Genomic DNA, 21,921 nt, shown 5'->3' with positions numbered 1-21,921 from the left:
AGGTATAATGTGCTATACCTGTGTTTTGTAATTTTCATTTGTTTGCCTGTTGGGTGTGAAATCACTAAGCAAAGGGGAATTGGTCCTAATGTTAATGAATTTAACATACAAAAGTATTGGATTGCCTGCCAATGCCTCTGATGACCAACTGAATAATGTCCTAATAGTTATTGGAGTCTTCGGTGGCATAAGGCTGTAGGGGAGCTCTTCAGAGCTTACTTTCCTAAAGATATGCCCAGACAAGAATGGGGGAAATGCTTCTCTCTGGGGTTACTTGTGAAGTAGTGTAGAACACACAGCTGGGAGCCATGGATTCACCCATGACACAGAGAACCCGGAAGCTGTGAGTACTAGGTAAGAAGTGCTATTTCCACTGCTTTCTCCATCTGCCATTGATGCACACTAAGGATGTAACATCAGATGTTCCTTCTGATGCTTTTGAGCAATCATGTTGCAAAGTGCAGCATGGTGGTGAGTGTTACCACTAAGCAGTGTAGTCACACTTGCACGGGCAGTGGTTTCCAGAGGCATCACACACTCTGGAAATCTCCACAGCTGCTCAAGTTCTAGAGTGCAAGCTGAAGTAGGCTGACCTGACATCCCTGAAGTGTTTTCCCTTACAAAGGCTGCCTTCTTGTGAGTCACATGGAAGACACTTGGCACTATCATGAGCCTCTGCTTTGCTGTGTGGTGTGGATGCACAGACAGCTGAGAATAATTCCCAGGTTTCCGCTTCTTTCTTGTTAGCTTTTAAACTTTTGGCCCTTAAAAATTTGGAACCTCTGGTACGGCTGGAAAATGAAAAAGGATTCAATGTCCTTAACAGCCCCTACAATGGTTTACTTTTTGGGATTAATTGGAACGTTAACATATATGCTGAATATAATTTTTTAAACTGAGGTCTGATTGTAAGCATTAATTGAGTGGTCCGAATATCTGTGGTAAAAAGACGATGGTTTATAGTCACTGATTGCATTTAGACTGTTCTATGGAATTTAAATCCATTACAGAATACTAAAATCTGTCAAATGGGGACACCTCTAATCTCAGTTTGTTGTTGCTGTTGTTCTTATTGCTTCTGCTGCTGTTTCTAGTCACAGTAGTGTGGTGTGGTGTCCTAGGCTGATATGCCTTGAAAATAAGTGAGTAAGGCTGAATTAAATGAAACACTGGCTGTCACAGCCATTTTTGGGGGAAACTTGCCAACAGACATGAACAGGGAACTGATGATAAAGTGTTGCTATTTACTGTGTGACAATTAGAGCTAGATATTTTACCTGGTGCTCAGGGTGAAAAAAAAGCCCAGACCATCAAACGTCTCCAACAATTTGGAATTTTATTCCATCCATGTACATGCATAGTAACAACATTTGTTGAGAAATTATTTCTATCAGAAGTAGAACATTATCTTTGTGATCACCAGGTGCAGTATTGCTACTCTTATATTTAAATAGATCTTATATATGAATTAAATTCATACTTGCAGCATTGAGTTTAGGGGTTCGATTTAGACTGTGCCTTTCAAAAGATAAAACTGGTGAATACTACTCCATTACTGACAATACTGCTTCCAGTAATTTTGTTCATTCTTTATAAAGTATTGCATTTAACAGCAAAGGTTGAAAAATTGAGACAGGGCTGCATCGGCGAAAGAAAATACAAGTACTATACAAGAAAGAAATGCCATCTTCACTTAACATACATGTTTCTGTTTGAGAAAATGGACAGAAATATACGGCTACATACGAATGCAAAGCCTAGTGACTAAGAGACTGTATTTGCTAAAATATAAAGTGCAATTGGAGCCTGATTATCCAAGAATTGAAATCTTAAGGCGAACTTATAGCATGTGTATTTAGAACATGTTTGCAGGTTATATTTTAGCATATACGAATATCTGCAACAGCATATAAGAAAAAATCAGAATACACAAGTGCTTTTGAAGCTATTTCTAAAATGCTCTTCTGTATTGTTTGTGACTATTTTCTTTAAAAGCTACTATACAGTGCAAACCATATGTGCTACACAAGAACTATACAATCATTACAAATGACTTTAATATAAAGTTTTTAAATAAAAATAACATAACCACAGCTATGAATACTGCTGGTAAAATAAATTAATTTTTTTTTCTGAAAATGGCACCAATAATACACTTTACTAATGGTCTGTAATGAAATTACACCTTAAGTCTTCAATTCAGCCATAATGAATTATCTCCTGATTGCCAGATGTAATTCAAACAGCGTCTTTGTTTTCTGGACTGTTTAGAAGAACATACTAAACACGGGTACCAAAGGTGACTGCTTTCTTTAGTAACTCAGTTAGTTCATTTGACATGTTCTGCTGCATGTGATGAGCAATAAAACTTCTTGTGAGTTATAAAGTTCGAAAGATTATTGAACTGAATATCGCATAGCCGGCAGTATTTTCCACTGCTGGGAGCCTGGCTGGCGCCATTCACACCTTTTGCTATGCTAGACAACTGTTCTTCTGCGCAGGGAATTCCTGGGGAGACATTCTCATTTGCAGCTAATGGGTTCTCAGAGATCCACGAAGGGGATTTGTGGCCATCTTCGTGCTGGGTATTCTGGGAAATGTTCTCTTGCTGTGGGTTGGCCGTAGGTCTTTCATCTTGCTTGAGTCCACCATTCACTATGACCATGCCTCTGTTTTTGGGCAACAATGGCAGAGAATCTTTCTTGGGTACGGCACACCCATTTGAGGAGGCCTGGCCTTTAGGAGATTCATTTTCTGTATTTGTGCTTTGTTCGACGTCAGTGTTGTGGATGACAAGAGAACTGGCGATATAATCGCTTGGCTTTATCCCATAGTATGGAGAAAGTTGGTCAGCTCCTTTTGTCTTCTTTATTGCTCCAGGGTAAAGGCATTGGGGAAGAAACAAATGTTTGTTTTCTTCTTTTGTAGCAATGAGCTGAGCTGCTTCGCTGAAGACTTTCAGGCCTTGCAAGGTTGCCAAGTGGGATGAAAACAAATTTCCGTTGGGAGATGGTTGCTTTGGATTCCCATTCTTCTCACATTTGATCATGTTTCTTTCAAAGCTGACTTCAGGGCTGCTCCGTTCACTTTCTGGATTCGGAAACACTTTACCATCAAGCTGACCCAGGTCATTACGCTGATGTGCAGTGACAGGGCAGAAATTCTGCTTGTGCGCCAGATAGTTCTCGACCTTATTGAAGCTGATCTTGCACACTGTGCACTCGTGGTAGTCTAGTAGCCTCTTAGGAGATGCTGTCGTCCGCTCAGACTGCGATAAACACTTTTTGCTGAGATCTATAGGGACATCCATCTCCAAGCAGGAAACATTGGAATGGGTCGTGTCACACTTGGGAACCGGAACACATTTGTTCATGGCCAATGATGTTTCCAAGTGCTTAGAGACAATTCCTGGGAAGATGTCGCATCTTGGGTGGTAGCATTCTCCTAGCCCTTCGGTGGGCTCTTGAGTGGAGCTACAAGGATTGCTTAGGTTGGCTACATCAAGAAATCTCTGCTGGACCAGGGGCGGCCGCTGTTCCTGCTCAGGTAGGCACATTTCGTACATCTTTCTTCGCTTGCGTGTGCGCATGGTTCTCTGCATGGCCGGCACTTTGTTGGAAGCAGACCTCTTTAGCGGAGGGTCATGGCGTGTTGCACAGTAATACTGTTTGTGGACCATATAGGTTTCATGCCTGCTAAAGGTGATGTTACAAGCTTCACAGGTAGTCTTATTTGGGTCACTTTCCCCATCCACTAAGGGACCGCTGGGATTTTTCACATCAACAGGCTTTCCGTTTATTTTGTCGTCACTACTGTTGGAGGTGGGCAACTTTTTGACTTGAGTGGAAAAGTCCTTCTCATGGCCTTTCCCGTTTGGCCCAATCAAATCTAAAACGGTGGAAGAGTTGATGCAGGATGTTTGAAGGAGTGGGTTCTCTGGGTCCGATGAATGAGCGGCTGGGTTAAGAAGGTTTATGGAAGTCTGGCCAGTGTTAGGACTCACAGCCTCAGGCATTTTTTCAGAAACACTTGGAAACTCAGGGGATTTGGCCATCTGCTGCCATCTGCTGCTGCAGTAGTGCTTTTTATGAACTAGATAGTTATCCAAATTATTGAATGTTATGTTACACTCAAAGCACGTAGCCCCTTTGGGCATCAAAGGGCTGTAAATCACAGGAGGGTAGCTACTACTCCCATGCCTCAGTCGACGGTGCACCAGCTCGGACATCTTCGCCAAGATCTCTGAAGCCTGAGGGACCATCGTGATATCTTGGGGAAAAGCAAACTGAGACAGGAAAGGTCCCACAGGGAAAGAGGGCCCGATGTTGGGTTGCACTGGAGATGAGGCGAGTCTGGGACTGGAGGGCTCAGACTTTATTTTTGTGTAAGAGAAGTTTTGCTTGTTGGCTGCAGGCTGGATCTCTGGTCTCTGATTGGTGAGGAAGAGTTGAGTCTTTTTCTCACACTTGTCCAGCTCTGTGTCTGAGCTTGCATCCTTAGTCGGCATGGCCTTTTGGCTCTGGGAGAGGTCACTTCTGGCCAACAAGTCTGTGGCTGGCTGTAAGCTGTCTTCCGTTCCACTTGGAGAGTGCTCCATGTCACTTTCTCTGGGAAGTTTGCCACTGGGGACATGGAGCTCCTGGTGCTGCAGTAGCTCCCTCTGGGTCTGAAAGCCAAAATGGCAGTGGTTGCATCGGAAGGCGGCTTGAGTGAGATGCGAGAACAGGTGTTGGTGGAAGTTGATCACAGAATCAGCAGTGTAGCTACAGACCGTGCATTTTAAACTCGCCCCAGGGGGCAGGAACTCTTCCATTTTCACACCTGGAAAGACACGCAAAGCAGGAGAGCTGAGAGCCACACCTGTTTGTTTCCCAGTGATGGAAACCTTAACTAGTGAGCTGAGTCTCGAGCACAGCAGAAACAGAAATCCTTCGTATCCTCACTTATGATACTAAGATTTTGGTGACACATGTAATAATGTCCTCAGCCTCTTCGTGAGTGTTATGGTATAGATGTGGAGAACGACTAGCGATTCTACTTTATGGGTCAATAAACAAACAAACAAAACTAAGAACGTTAATTATAACAATCAAGCTGTGAAACATGGATGTCGAAGACCAAGACTTGGGCTTATAATTTTTAAGCCATCCAAATATTATCCTCTATAGTAGAAAGAAGTGACAGGGTATTCTCTAATATTATGTATAATATTAATATACTATATAATATAATAATATATTAGAATATTAGAATGTCTACTAGCTACTGAATCCCTACATGCAAGAAGAAATTACAGGGTTTTAGCAACCACTTGGCTCATTTGTTATCTTTTATCTGAATATATTTATTTGTTGGTTTTACTGACTGTGGTTTATCTGTATCTAGGACTGATATTTGGTTGGTAAACACTGGAAGGCTAATAAAGATTGTTTAGAACAGTGCCATGCTGGTTGATCACTGCCTGTTTCTGATCAGTTATTGCCACTGATGGTGGAGGCAAGTATCATGGAGATCAACTTCTGCTTCTGTTTGTACTTATCTTTTCTGTATCTTCTCTATACTGAGAGTTTAGAGCCAGCTCAGTCTACATAATGAGTGTCAGGACAGCCAGGGAGAGAGTCGGTGCCACAACTAAACTGAATTGAACTAAAGTAAACTAAACTAGAAAAAAAACTAAAATATTTAAATTTAATACAATTCTATACTTTTTTTTTTTTTCAAAAAGAAGAATTAGGATGCTATGAGATTAAGCTAACAATAGATGAGGTCCATTTCAAATATAAGTGAGAATACATTCTACCTTGTTGTTTTTCTTAGGGAATTTAGAGTGGTTTCATGTCATAAAAATCAATTAAGCTTTAACCATGCATACTCTGGAAACTGAGGGGTTTTTTAATTGAATCTACCAAAATAGCAGCTTCAGTGTTGTGCAGCAGCTCCTATTTTAATGTACCTACTATTTCTTCCTTAACACATGGAGAGCGCCGTGATCAGTTTGCAAAGTTCACATAACACTTAAAGCAAGAAATATGCATGGCATTAAACAAAGGGAAAAGAAATAATGCTATTTTGATGAAGAGGAAAATGAATGTAATGATTTGGCCCATAGTCTAAGCACTATCATAGGTATTGAAGAAATCAGTCAAGTCTTTCAGTTAAAATATACTACATCTAAATAGTATAAAAGAACACTGCTTGGTTCAGTAAAATTATGTATATATATGTATGTACATATGTATATATGTACATATGTATGTATGCACATATGCATGTTTCTTTCTATATGAATATATTATAGATAGTATGTATGTATGTATGCATGTGTGAACTTATGTATGTGTAGAAAGAACAGAGAGTACCCCGAAGCAACTGCAGAAACATTAGAGGCCCTTACCACTGTGTGAATTCAGGTGCATTTCTAGAGCTCGGGCATTGGAAAAGCTCTTGGTGCATTGTGGGAAGGGGCACAGGCTGGAAACCTGATGCGAGTTGTCTTCATTTTCTTCTGACACTGGAGCAGCTTCTCGTTGCCTCCCACTACAGTAGTACATCAAATGGGCTTGCAGGTTCCGCTCGCTCCGGTACCAGATGCCACAGGACTTGCAAGGGAATATATCCTCTGCAGCAAAACCAGAGACATGTTAGCTGCTTGTCTGCGGGAGTGAGATGAGGAGAGGGCAACATTTAAGTTGATCTTTCTGAGTCTGCTCCCAGGTTCTGCTGGGAGCATCAGTGATTATGATCTTGCATCTTTGGCAGGTCAGGACTAGGCTCTTAAAGGAATGGTACACTCTGTAAGTCAAGTTCCCAAGGACTGTTCAGAAAGGAATACTCTAGGAGATGCCAATATTAAAAATACAAAAATCATTTCATTTTATACTCATGGGTTAAAGTGACGTGCATTTGTAATAGCAATGAGAATTGGTTTGTCTGGTTAGTTAAAAGGTAAGAACGTGGTGACAGTGATCAGTGTCTCTGCAGCCTCTGATTAGAGGAAACAGAAGGAGCAAGCGCCTGAGGTGCTATTTAGGTATCCACTAGGCTTCCGAAGGATAGTGATAGCGGTAGGGACCAGTCAGGTAGGCGGTTAGAGGGCTGATAATGTTGGGCCTTAGATATGATGTGAAGGATGAAATGAACTTATTCAGGTGGAGGAAAAAAAATCCTGTCATTTTGTTTAGAACAACAGTGCAGAGAGAAAGTCACCTGACCCTGAGAGAACCAGGGTGAAGGCTCAGCGGCTGTGTGGTATTGGGGAGGCAAACAGCAAGACGGAATATACAGGGTCTCTCTTTATGTCTCTGGGATTCTGGGGAATCAGAGCCTATCACAAGGTAGTTAATGTGGAAGGAACAGTCTCTAAGTGTAGAAGGCAGGTGCCATCAATTAAGTGAAATATATCGCAGCTTGAATTCTAGTGAGTGATTTCCCGGACTTCATTCAGAAAATTTCTTCATATGTGTGCATTTTCCTTCTCATATAGCTACAGTTGAGAAAACCACAGTTGACTGCCTTGTATAAGACCATGTGAAGCAGTGGTTCCCAGCTTTCCTAAGGTTGTAAGCCTTTAATATAGCTCCTCATATCGTCGTGACTCCCCCAAACATAAAATTATATTCATTGCTACATCATAATTAATTTTGCTACTGTTATGAATCACAATGTAAATGTTTTCGGAGATTACAGGTTTGCCAAAAAGTTTTCATCTCAGAGGTTGAGAAGCCTTTTACACTTAAACTTCCTTCCATGCTGTCTGGATGACAAGGTGGCGGCGAGGAGGGATAATAGGAGAGAAAGGCAGAAATGAGACGACAAGACCAGTACTTTGTAGGCTGAGGTAGTGTGGAGCGATTCAGCCTGGCTTCCTAATGTATAGATGCATGGCTTTTAAATTCTCTGCACAGGGTTTTGGGGAAGGTAGGGTCACATTAGACATATGGAATTTGGTAGTTTTGAAAGAAATACATAGGAACATGTGGGAAAGTGTTAAGAGAATTCTAAATCTCTGCAGGAAGATTTAAATGTATCATGAATGAACAATCAATATATAGTTCACGGTGAAAGAAAGAAATCTGCAGAATTATGAATCAGAAATGAGAGAAAATTAAGGATCAAGTTTTAGTTGCTGGGAGCCAAGGGCAGCTTCAAAACTATGCACTGATGACTGCTATTTAGCTCATTCTTTCCAAGCTAAGTGCATTTACACTGTCTAAAAGACTGCACAGTTTACTGTAGTGTATATGTCAACAGAGACATGTCATATGATTGATTTCAGGATGTCAATGATAATCTGTGCACATATTGGGTCACTTGAGATTAATCGTCTTCTACAAAAAGAAAACAGGTATGCTCTAATGTATAATTAGACTTAATATCACACATTGGAGCATCGCAACTGAATAAGGTTATTTGAAATTTCTTGTAATAAAACTACTTTGCCTCACATCCAAGTTGGTCACATTATTTCATGCTCTATGCAGTAAGAACAAAAGTAAAAAAAAAGAGAGAGAAAAACTATTCTATTAAATAAGTTAAGAATTGCTTATGTTAAAACTCTTTGGCCTATTGATTACATGCATAGTGATTTAAGAATCATTTGTGAAGTTCTTTATTCATAATTATAGTGGGATGTTTTTAATAATGTGAAAATATTATTGCTATCTAGATTTCTTTTTCATTGGTCTCAAAAATCTTCAATGTAATTTAAAAATTTGATGGATTACCAATATTATTATAACCAACCAGCATTACCAAACTAGTATAATTCTAATCTTGCCATGTGATTGACACTCAGTTTTGCTTCCCACAGAGAGCTGGATAAAAGCAGATCTTCCTAGAACAAAGACCCTGGGGCCCCTTGAACCATTGACTTTCCACCACATAATGTGCCTCTTTATGTGTTCAAGAAATCCAAACTAGAGTATTCATCTTCACAGTGTAAAGCAGCCCAGAGACGTTTGCCACAGTGTATTTTAAAGTTCTCTATGAAGTATTAAAAGCTTATATACTCTTCCTCTCTTTTCCCTTTTCTTCCTTTTGATTAACAAATATTTTGATTTGTCCAGGTTACCAGGACTTCATCCAGATTGTAAGGATAAATATAAAAGCTCAATGTATTTTTACTGGTTTATTTGAGGCTACTAGGTATTATTGCTACTTCCTAATATAATAATAATAATAATAATAATAATAATAATAATAATAATAATAATTGTACATCAAAGCCTCACACCGACATACTCTGTATCATTAATGTATATAATATATTCTTCTTTGCAAGTTTTTTTTTAAATTATATGACCCTTAACAAATACAACTTTTGTTACTAGAAAGTCATCTAAGCATTGCTAAGCAAAGTTGAATATTATTCAACAAGTAGAAAATGACAGTTTTTACTATGGGTGACATTTAGGAATCTAATCTGACATAATTGGGTGTGCATGTTTTGTCTGCGTTCCCATGTGAGGCAAACACACACACACATACATACACACACACACACACACACACACACACACACACACACACAGAGCTATACACTGAAGAAAATATCTGTCCTTAGCTGCCTGTCAGTAGACATTATTTACTCCCATAAATACACATCACCCCACAAAGCTGGGCTATTGCACTCAGCACTTACTATTGACAATAGCTGTAGGCAAAATAGAAGCCATGGCAGCTTGCTGAGGAAGCAGCTGAATCGAGTCCAGCAGGCGGGCAGGGTACATCCCTTCGGTGAGAGTCATGTGACTAGCAGCTTGTAGCCTTGAGTCAAAGTCCACCACAAAGGCGACGAGCTCTTCACCCTCTGAGATGGCCTTCGTTGTGGTGCACCAAAGTTGGCCCCCTGTTGAGAAGGGTGACAAGAAGAGAAAAAGAGTTGTCATGGAACATGTGAGCTGGCTGCACACAGGAACGTCTTCTGCTCCTGTCATTCACATGGGTATGGACTGGGAGTGGAGTTCAATGAGTCTGCAGTTGTGTGTCTCAGCCAGCCTCTGTGGACAAATGTTCTCCTGGTATTAGGCAACGGTTTTACTAACTACTTGTAGGAGAAAACTTGGGGAAATACAGATAGTGCCTGTGGAGTTTACCAACATCCCAGCTTTTGTGTTTGAAAACCTGCATGGCTGCAAGACTCCTGCAGACATGTTTTTTGAAGTTATGATGTCCTTAGCCTGTGGAAGAAGCAACTGTTCCTCTCCCTCTTCCCACCTTGAACTTTCTCTGCCAGGGTCCCTCTGTCTTTCTCTCCACTGCCCCAATTATTTTGGACTGTGAGCACAGATATCCCAAATTGTCAAACATGCAAACAGAAGTCTGAAAAATCTTAGCTATTTAAGTGCAGTCCCAGGGAAGCTGAGCGTGCCTATGTATACTACCCGGCATGTACTTTTTGCTTTGACTGGGTGATCTTATACAATTCCCTGTGATGTCCCTTCTTTATCTCCGTTTACCCTGACTGAACTGCCTGCAAAGGAGGACACACCAAAGATTCTTTTCAAAAAGGCTTATTTCAATAAAGATTTGTTTAAATGAAAGGAACCTTGTCTTCAAACACTGAGACAGACTCTCTGGCTCTGCATTTCAAATGATCACGTGCGATGCATTAAAAAGAAAAATTAACTATGCAAGTACATCTTCTAATGTATTGGAATGTGATAGCGAACACTCATTTATTTAACATGTTTAGACAGGCAAAGCACTTATATTTTGTTATCTCCACTCTCAGGCCTAGATACATATCCCACATAGTTATGTCTGCAGTAATGTGCTGTACTTGATATTTTATAAAGCACCTCCCCATTGTGTATGTACTGGAATGCTGTATATTGCACTCATTAACCAAGAAAAATTGTACCCATTTTGATAAGTCGTATTGCTCTGCTTATCTTTTAGCATAACTGTCATTTCATGTGCACTTCATTTTTTTCCAGCCTTGGAGATCATGGTTTTTAAACAACTTGTACAAATCTTGTGATGATAAGAACAGTATATGAGACAGAGGAGTCGGCTGGAAAGCTGAGCGAGATGCCTTAGAAACATCATGGGCAATTAAGAAAGGTTTAAAGCAAGCAAGCAAAACACAGCCCAGGATGGTATGTGTCCGTGAAAAAAGAAGAGAAAGATTATAGTCCTCAAAGTTAGGACAAGCTTTACAGTAAAACAGGAAGATAGTAGAATACCACAGGGTGACATGTGCTCACCCCAACCACACGTGGATACTAATGGTTCTGAAGGCATGCAGGTGTACTGTAGTTGAAATAAAACAGATTTATTTTGTTGAAATATTTTTTTCCAAGTCACTGAAGCCAAAATTACATCACTGGGGAATGAGGGGGAGTTAGAAGCTCGTGTAGATCCATTTCCACAGTGGGGGTGGGGCATTCTTACTCTGGGAACCTCTGCGTTTAGATGCTCACATCTTACTATGTATGGTGGGGACAAGCTAATCACTTGTGCCTTATCTCTCCTCTGGAACAGTTTATAAAGCCAGCATGTGGAATGAGGGTGGGGAAGGAAAAGCCAGGAACCCTAGTATGGGCTTATTTTCTAGCATGGCCACAGAGCCACTAGATTTCAAGCATGGAGTTCAGATTCTTGGCTAATCCAGCAGTAGCTACCTTTCACAAAAATAAAGCCAGGCTCGGTTTCAGGTCCTAGGAGAAGACATCTACTGACAGCTAATCATGGTCACCTCAGGGAGCCACACAGCAACACAACAGTTTACCTATGCAAAGCATTTAGCCAAAACATCCAATAAATAAACAAAGTAAAATGAAAAAAAAATGCCAGTTGCAAAAACCATAACAAAGATAATGATTCTTTACATTATTAAGCAACTTGACAGTTGTTACATGCATCTGCATCTTGAGATGTCTCTGTGTTGATTCACATTTTCTCATTGCTACCTCTTGTCCCCATTTTGCAGTTTACTCAGCGTGTAACATTTTGAAAGGGTGAATTAGACTGAACCGATTGTCTTAAGGTTATTTTTTTAACTAACTAATTAATTCATCACCCATTCAGTGAGGTGGGGTGTCTGCTGTGTGTCAGGCTGGGCTCTGTACTTTACGCAAGAATGCACATACATATGTCAACGGATGAATCAAAGTATATATCATACTACAGGCAACTAAAGCTTCTTGAGGGAATTAGGGAAGCCATCCAAATTAATATTTTACTTGATCTGGAATAAGTCAAAATGAAATATCAAGTGTCTGTGTAAGGAGCAGCAGGCAGGTTCATCACTGGTAGACATGGAATGAACGTGAGCAGGCATAGGATTGTGGAAAGACCTGACTTTGGAACAAACTTTGAATCTGCAGGAAAAGCCAAGGAACAGGGGCACATGTCTGTGGGATGAACAGAAAGCTACAATTTCAGGAATTTTGTTGTTTGGTTGATATACTAGTGCTAGCTTGAGGTTGGCCGTGGTGAGGGCTATAACATTTATCATGGGATCGGCAAGGGGTATAAATTCAGGGTTCCTCATAAAAACCTTAATGCAAGACAGAGGAGTTTTAAGTATAAAGCAAATGCAATTTTTATCTGGCTCCTGCTGGGGGGAGATACACACCTTTATTTTAATGAATAAATACATTATTAACATAGATATTTCCCCTTCTACATAATCTAGAGGAAGTTTTATAGGCAGACTGTGCTGTAGCGGTTTAGAGATTATTGTACTCATTCAGAAGTCATAAGTACATGAATATAAGGGAGCAAAGAGCAACACTGAAGAAGGACAGGAGGGGCTGGAGTGATGTCCTTAGACGAGAAAGAGAAAAAGACGTTGAGATGTCACCAAGGCTAATGGCGATGGAATAAAAATGGCAGTTCTGGCCCTACCTTGGCAGAAAGCTGGAACAGTAACAGGTATACAACAGCAGCAGCAGCAGCAACAACAACAACAACAACAACAGCAACAGCAGCAGCAGCAGCAACAACAACAACAACAGCAACAACAGCAGCAGCAGCAACAACAACAACACAAAGCTGGTAGGTGCCAGAAGCATTTCTTTTGGCTGGAGATGAAAAGCAGTTAGTGGCCTTCCCTTGTTTTCAGCCTGGCAGTTACTCCTCTGAGGGTGAAGAAAACTGTAGCTCACATAGGATAGGCTAACCTCCCACAGATGCGCATTTGGTCAGTGGCAAACTCATGTCTTTTACTTTGGTCTTCTTAACTAAGTCCAATCGTGGACCCTTGGTGAGAGAGAGAATGGGGGACAGGGAGGGAGAGGGAGAAGGGTAGAATGTTTATGTGTGCACATAATGAATTATATTTTGAAAAGGCAAAGTTTGAGATCCTAGAAAAGCTTCCGGGTGAGGATATCTCACTTGTGATTTTGAAAACATATAAAAATTATGTAAAAACTGAGACCAGCACGGTAGCTCATGTGAGTACCTAGAAAGCAGAGCAGGACCCAAATTTGGGCTGGTCACTGGACCTTCTTTTTCTCAGTCTCTTCTCCATTTTTGTCCCTGCAGGCCTGACACTACTACTGATGCTATGGTGTGCTTTAGACAGGAGCCTAGCCATGGGAGCCCTCCAAGGGGCCCAACAATCAGCTGACAGAGTCAGATGCAGATATTTACACCCAACCAATGGACAGAAGTCAGGAACCCATGGGATTAAATTAGGGAAAAGCTGGAAGACGCTAAGGAGGAGGAAGACACCATAGGAAGACCAGCAGTCTCAATTAACATGGATCTTGGAGATCTGCCCAACACTGAGCCACCAACCAGGCAGCATACACCAGCTGATATGAGGACCCCCAACATATATACAGCGTAGGACTGACAGGTCTGCACTCAGTCAGAGAAGATGCACACCTATCCTTTGAAAGACTTGAGGCCCAGGGAGTGGGGAGGTCTGATGGGGTAGGGTGGGGATGGGGACATCCTCTTGGAGACAGTGGGAAGAAGGAATGGGATGAGGAACTGTAGAAGGGCAGACTGAGACAGGGATAAATCTGTACTGGGAAAAAAAAGGAAGGAAGGAAGGAAGGAAGGAAGGAAGGAAGGAAGGAAGGAAGGAAGGGAGGGAGGGACGGAGGGAGAGAGGGAGGGAGAGAGAGAGAGAGAGAGAGAGAGAGAGAGAGAGAGAGAGAGAGAGAGAGAGAAAGAAAGAGGCAGAGGCAGGTGGATCTCACTTTGTTCCAGGCCAGCCTGGTCTACACAGTGAGTTAAGGGCCACTAGAGTTACAGGGTCTGTCTCAAAACAAAAACAAAACCAAGAAACAAATAAGTGTGTGAAGCCTTTAGCTCGTTCTTGGTGACTGCAGCAGATGCTCTTTGCATTGGTGAGGTAACATGGAGAGCAGAGATTACAAAGGAGGACCAAAGAGTGAAATTGGGAGTGTGTAGGGAGTGAGCAGAGAGGTCAAGTCCCTGTCAACCACTATTGGCTTGCTTGGTCTAACAGAAACCATTACTCTAACTTTTCTCACCACTTTGCCAAATCCAAGAGAAAAGAAATCTCATCAGATAAGGCAAACCAGTGAGATGAGGGAGCAAAGGAGGCTATACTTCAAGAAAGCAGCTAACTCATGTCCACAAAGTAGGCAGGGCTACCTCTCCCTGTGCACTGTATCTTGAACTATTAAGACTTGAATTAGGTTTTAGCAATCAGTTATAGTTTGAGGAAGAGGTAGGAAGGCCACTTCTCCACCTGGTAAAGACTTAGAATATGCTGCCAATGTGAATTTGCATCTGGGTGCAGGGCAGTTGTTGCATTAGATGTATATGAATATTAAGTTATTTGAATATTTAATGATGAACCTGATTTTCAGTGTTAACAGTGTGCTACATTTGGTTTTAAAACAGGAACAGAACTATTATTTAAAAGAATAGAAAACAACAGACATTGGTTAAAATGCAGGAACATTTGGACAGTGTGAAGGAATATAAAATTAAACAAGATAGTGATTCTTAAAAATAGTGATTTATAAACCTGTGATTTAAAGAACTGAAGGTGTGCTCTTGAAGAGACATTTTAATACACACTCATAGAATAACATTGTCACAACAACAATTTAAACATGAAATAAACTTAAATACCCATCAATAGACGAACGGATAAGGACAAAGTGTCATAATGGTCCATGGAGTGTTTTTGCCTTTAAAATAAATGATATTTATTCTACAGTGTGATGAACTTTGAGGACAATGTACTGAATGATGAAAGCCGTCTACAAAGACAAACATGACTTCACTGATAAGAGATTCATAGCATATTCAAAGGATAGAGACAGAGGAGGGAATGTTGGTGCCAAGAGGTGAGGACATCAGAGAATGGAAGTTAGCGGTTGGAAGAAGTAGAGGTTCAGTTGTACAGTATGAAAATTTCTAGAGATGCGTGGTTATATAACCCTGTGCATGCCACCTAAAAAGGGTCAAGAGAGCAAGTTTTGTGGTATATATGTATATATATTGGCATAGTTTAACACACTGTTCAAAATTATAGCCTCATTTCTTAACTAAAAAAAGGTCTTGTGAGAGCACAGAGCATTTGTACTTCTAGTCTTAGTTAAAATTCTTCATGCGACCTTTTAAAGGTTCTTTTCATGAAAGCATAGAAAAATAAGTAAGAAAATAAAGTATTCATTTCCTGGCCTTCACATATATAATAAAGCTGTTCTGTTTCTTTAGTCAAATACCCAAGGCAACTTACTTACAAAGAAAAAGAAGTATATTCTACCCGTGGTGTCAGAGGCTGAAAGAGTGGCCATGAGAGCTTAGCTCTTAGGAAGATATGTAACAAATATTAAAGCACGAGGAAGAAGATCGATTTACATATCCAAACAGGCAGTCAGACAGAGACTGGGGCCTCATTATTCTTTGACGATACACTCCAGTGAACCCAATGACCTGTCACTGGGCTTCTCTCTAAAAGATCTCAAGGATTCAATACTACCATCGGAGTGCTGAAGCTTGTGGCCCACACCAACTACATCCCAACCCTAGAATCACAGTCACTCTAAGGCCCTCCTCTGGGGAATCGCCTGGAGACCTCGGGTTGCACCAGAGATCGAGACTATTTGACAACCATTCCATCTTCTCACTGCAATACGTGTTCATTGAAAATTCTGGTTAGTTATTACTTACTTTGCAGCTTGAGGTTTCTTTCTGTTATCAGTGCTAAAGACAGCCCTGCTAAATCTCTATACAGATGAGAGTTTAGGAGTCTTGTTAGATGTTTCTTGGGATTTTATAGTTAGAAGTATAATTAATATCCTCAGATTGAAACCAAGCAAAATTTCAGCGTACTGGTTTGTATTAATGTGTTCATAGGAACAAAAAAAAGAATTATGCCAAGATACAATGCACATGTGTGACAATATAATTGTTGAACTCAGTGGGTAAAACTTCTACTGTTTTCTTTTCAGCATCACTCAGGAGAAAACACCCTTATTCTATGGAATTCTTGGCAAAGAAGCATGGGGTGGGGGGTACCTGAAATTATCGAATATTTATTTGTACTCAGTGCTAAACGGAGTTGCAAAGAGAAATTAACTGGTGGATATGAAAGCTTAGTTTTAACCTTGACTTGATAGTTAATGTGTAATCTTGAAAATCTGTTTATGAGGCCCATAAAATGACAGGTGTAAATTAGAGGTCTCCTTAAACTTATGAAGATTCTATTGTGGATAACATCTATGAAGATCCTCTTGTGGGTAGCATCTAAGAGGTATAATTATTCATTAGAGCTAGGCTACTAAATAGAGACTAAATCTATTCAACTTGTGATGTGGTAGGGACTCCCAATTTTAAGGTAACTCATTAAAATAGTGAACATGTGGAGTATACCATGTGTAAGGTACAACTTAAGCATATCTCTAACCTAGTAATACTAAACACTTAGTCATGTTAAAGTAATGTTAAAATAATATTTTACCACTTTCTTGATTAAGTCCAAGTTGAAATAGATATGTATAGGGGCCTCAAGACTCCACATGACACAGAAGTTCTGGCCAGCAATTTTGACTACACTGTAGATCCTACAGAGAAATTTGACTCTGTGCTGACTTCAAGCCTCTGTCCTAAATGAATCAAATTAAAGGCTCTGGGAGTGAAGTTTGAGATTCTGTGTTTTAAGAACCTCTCCAGAAAGCTTATCATAACAGTAGCATCCAGAATAAAGGGCATGGAGTGACTTTAGGCAGCCTGTGCACTATAGAGTGTTTTTGAAAAATAACTTCTCTTGATACTGAACTAACTTATCAAAGTATTTAGACAATTTAATAGAGAAGATCCATTCTGAACTAGGAAACTGACAACTAAAAAGTTGCCTTGCGTGTTCCCTTGTCTTTTAATATTTAAAGACTATGCAAATTCTGAGTAAGTCAGTAAGCTGTAAGAAAAGTCTTAGCAATTTTGGAACTGATGAGCCGTCAGTAGTTTAGTATAACTGAGTTTTACCTGCTTTTAGAAATGCTTGTCTTTATATTAGTTTGAAGGTGTATAGCTTACTAACAGAAATTACTGACAATGATGTACACACCCCAACTGTGGAAAGATTATAGTGTACAAACAAGAGAAGAATGAAATATCACATTTATAGTTCACAGGCATGAATTTTTATCTGATGACAATGATCTGCTGCCTTTCTGACCTCTACCAAATGGAAAGGTTGTTTTAGGTTTCCTTGATGTCTGTCTCTCTTTACTTCAAACAGAACCATTCTTCCAAGACTTCATACTCCCACCAGACTCCCTTCATAGCAAAGGACAAGTGCATTCAAGGTTCTGTGAAAAGGCAATGACACCCAAGACCTTGACATTCCTGGCAAACCCTGGATTTGTGGTTCTCAGTAATGTTTATGATCAAGGTTCTTGTACAAACAGACTTGGTGTCTAGCTGGAAGCTCGTACATTTTCCTCCTCATAGTTGGTGTTAAAACTGCAGTGAAGTATCCTACAAATTTCAATAGTAAAGAATAAAGTTATGGTTCAGACCTGATTATATTTTTGGAAATCTCATGCTCCCCTTACTAAAAACGGTCCCCTCAAATCTCTCCTCATTCTGTCAAAATTTTTCCTTGCACATGTTATTAGGATCTGAGTGCCTGCACAATGCCATGCAAACCTTTGCTGATAAACTCTAATTAAGATTAAGACAGGACTTTTGGAAAAGATCCCATCATTAGCAAACACAATAAACACAAAAATACTCCCTACTTGTCAACCAGGAGCAATTCAGTAACCTAACAGTATTATCTGTTGCTAGGATACCAAGCTGACAAAGCTTCAATTATATTGTTCGACCATACCTATAGTGTTCTGTATAAGCAAAATATATCCAGACTAAAAGCATTTAACTTCATCCATGCTATCTGCAATTCACAGCTCCTTACAATGGTAAAAATCAGGTTAATAATTACACAGTGTGCTGAAAATTCTTTTCCATGTGTTATGTCTATACATGATTCTTTCTAATTTATCTGTGTGATTGATAGACGTGCTTGCTTTGTAAAAATAAGAAAATGCAAGGAACGGAAGCTGTAAACATCTGCCGCAACCAGTGGGCTCATCAAGATACTGACCTGTGCTTAGCATAAAAATATGTAGCAAATTGAACCAATTAAATACCATTTAGATTTTGCACTACCCTGCCTCACTATACAGTAGGATGAGGAGCCTTGAGCAAAGAGATAGGAATCCAACAAAAACTTGTTTTAAAAGCTAAAGAACAACCACCCTTATCTAACAATAAAAAAAGAAATAGATGATTTATAATAAGGCTTTATGGCAATGGCTTTTCTGGGATTATTTTTAAAGCTGAAGTTAGTAACTTTACTCCAAAGCATTAAGCCATCAAGCCTGCTTTTCTTTCTTTAAACAGGGAATACTGGGAAGTCAGGGCTCCCAATACAGGCATTTGATGAGGAGGAAAACAAAAAAATCTTCATGTGTGAAAAAAGTCAGTCCATGAATTAGTCCTTTGTGTGTATTTTGGCATCAGGAACTTTGGATGGCTTTCACGGAAATCTAGAGGAAAATGTAGTTATGTTTGATTGAACTCCATTCTTTAAAAAAATTTAATTTGGTGTGCAGATTTCACATCCCCTGGAACTGGTTTTACAGATAGGTGTGAAATGCCATGTAGGTGCTGAGAATTAAACCTGGGTCCTCTGGAAGAGCAGCCAGTGCTCTTAACTGCTGATCCATCTCTCCAGCCTGTGAATCCTTTTCTTTTTTTTTTTTTTAAGATTTATTTATTATATATGTACACTGTAGCTGTCCTCAGATACTCCAGAAGAGGGCATCAGATTTCGTTATGGATGGTTGTGAGCCATCATGTGGTTGCTGGGATTTGAACTCGGGACCTTCGGAAGAGCAGTCGGCGCTTTTAACCACTGAGCCATCTCGCCAGCCCCGTGAATCCTATTCTTAAAGAGCTATAGAACACAAAATAACTATTCTACATACTAACTTATATTCTGGTTTCTTTGGGGGTAGGTTGGTATTTCTTCATTAATCTATAATGTCTATGTCATTCACACACAGTGTAACAAGATGGCAGGTGTGGATTAAAGCAGTTAGTAATTGGTTAAGGTCATTATATAGGGAACATACACACACACAAACACACACAAATGCACACACACACACACACACACACAAATATGTACATATGCAAGCACTCACAAACTATGCACACAAATACATGCACACACAAGTACTCACGAACACACTCAAATACATATGCACACAAATACACAAATACATACCCACATAAGAACATATACATATACAAACACACATATACATATGCAAGCACACAAAATATATTTATATGCATACAAATACATACAAACACATACACAAATACATACACACACAAGCACACACTTTTGAACACAAACACACAATCACATACACACAAACACACACAAATACGCACACAAATACATACTTAAGCACACATAAATATGTACACACATATACAAATACATACAGACACAAACACACAAATACACACACATACACCTAAATAAACACACACAAGTATACACATACAAATAAATATACACACAAATAAATACACACACACACACACACACACACACACACACATCATTTTCCTGAAAAGGGAAATCCTTACTTGTCTTCTTTATTTTTACAAAACTATTAGAAAAGGAGAAACGATGCCTTTTTCTGAAATCTATTCTTCAAAAGTGGAAAGTAATTGGTTGAAATGATTCTCTAAAAGCGAAATTACAGCCCCATTTCAGCATGGCATGCTGTGTGTTACTGTCTCCACCTCAGGGTTTAGACGTGAACATGGGACAGGGATCTATACATAGACATGTTGCCTAATACAAATTTTATAATGAATTCAAATCCAATGCTCTTGAAATTCTTGACAGTGGAGTACTGCTGTGAAGGGAACTTATAAATTATGGGTGCCCCTTCTTTGAAAACCGCTTTGGAGGTTTCTTTGTGCATCGGCAATACAGTAGGACTATGAGGCATTGTCTGGGTCCTCCTGCACAGCACCTGATAAAAGAATAAAGAGCTGTGACATATTCTTAAAACAATAGAGGAATTAAAGGGAAACAATGGGCCAGCTGCTTCATTAATACAATCAAAAGGAAGCCCAGCACAGAGGAGTGCAGATAATTAAGCACTACTCTCTTAGCCCTCCTTTCTATCATAAAATTGCTTAAAAATGTATTAACTACTTCATAGTTGTTAGATAGATCTGTGCACTTGTTTATTTAGAGTTGATTAATGCCTTTTTTCTGTATTCAGCAACATGCTAACTCACAGTTTACACTAGTTTTTGAATACAAGAGAATAAGAATAATTGATAAAGATCTGCACAACACACAGCAATAAATCAAAATGCATTTTGCAAAAGGTCTTTCCTGTTTTAAACTAATCTTTAACACTTTTCATTTGTTATTGGTAATGTGGGGCATTTGAGGGCATCCAAGTTCCCTGGGCTGGCACACTGGAAATTGTTTTATAGGATACCCAACAATTCCTAGGAGGGTTTTGGGGGAGGGGGGAATCAGACTTGATCTGGATGTGTCTTTACTGTTTGAGCCAATGGATGCAATAGATTTATTAAATTACTTTTTTTCATGATCAAGGGAGATGGACAAACGGCTGAGCTGCATGCCAAGTTCAATGTTTATCCTTTATCCACTTTACAGAGGAAAACACACTTTTTATGCTATTTATATTAAAATGGTTTCTAATGTATTATAGGAAGGCTTTCATTTTTCAGCTCTTCTGTAGGTAGCCTTTCCCTGCAGTTAATGATACATTTAATTGCTTAAGAACTGGGAAACTGGTAACTAGAGACTGAGCGTTAAATTGTTAAAAGTCAGGGAAAACCTATTTTCTGCTTTTCTCATAATTTTTTCTAAGTAAACTTAGAGACAAATCCAATTTTTAAAATAACAAACTACTAACCAAAGCAGCCAGCTTAATATATCTAACACAGTTCTGGTGATTTTTAGGATCTTAACTGGAAAGGAAAAGAAAGAAGTAGACCAGGAAACCCAGAGATACATACAGCAGGACATTCAAATGTACTGACACTAAGAAGATTGTGGTCTTTCACACATGCTATAAATAAGCTATACACCAATTGAGGCCCTGTTTATATAGGGCTTTTTGTACTATGTCAGTATTTAGAGGATTTGGAGCATTATCTTTGGCTATGAAACCTGGCTCATGACCAGTCTCTGCCTCTCTATTAACTTAGTTAAGTTTTCCTCAAATACCAGGGGATAACACATACAAACAGTAAATATACATAGGAATGATCATTTAAGAAATTATTTCATGCAGTTGTTTATGGGAATATTTTTGTTTCGACAGGACCCACAAAACTCACTTCGTTAAGCTGCAAAGCAAAACTAAATAGAGATGAGCTGTCAGTTGGCTTCTCAGACATCACATG

General features: G+C 39.6%; 1 protein-coding gene across 2 annotated transcripts in view; it reads right to left on the bottom strand.

Moving 5' to 3' along the window:
- Nucleotides 1-1,313: 1,313 nt before the first annotated feature.
- Nucleotides 1,314-21,921, bottom strand: part of Zfpm2 (zinc finger protein, multitype 2) — a 449,551-nt gene continuing 428,943 nt past the window's right edge. For both annotated transcript variants that reach the window (NM_011766.5, NM_001356998.1), the window contains 3 exons: nucleotides 9,641-9,847; nucleotides 6,395-6,619; nucleotides 1,314-4,821 (listed from right to left, as the gene is read on the bottom strand). In NM_011766.5, coding sequence (NP_035896.1) covers nucleotides 2,330-4,821; nucleotides 6,395-6,619; nucleotides 9,641-9,847 — 2,924 coding nt within the window. In that variant the 3' untranslated portion in view covers nucleotides 1,314-2,329. The remainder of the gene's footprint in view (nucleotides 4,822-6,394; nucleotides 6,620-9,640; nucleotides 9,848-21,921) is intronic.

This window comes from Mus musculus, chromosome 15, assembly GCF_000001635.26.
Source record: "Mus musculus strain C57BL/6J chromosome 15, GRCm38.p6 C57BL/6J".
Classification (NCBI taxonomy): domain Eukaryota; kingdom Metazoa; phylum Chordata; class Mammalia; order Rodentia; family Muridae; genus Mus; species Mus musculus.
The sequence above is the reverse complement of the archived record's forward strand: the minus strand, read 5'-3'. Positions and strand labels throughout refer to the sequence as shown.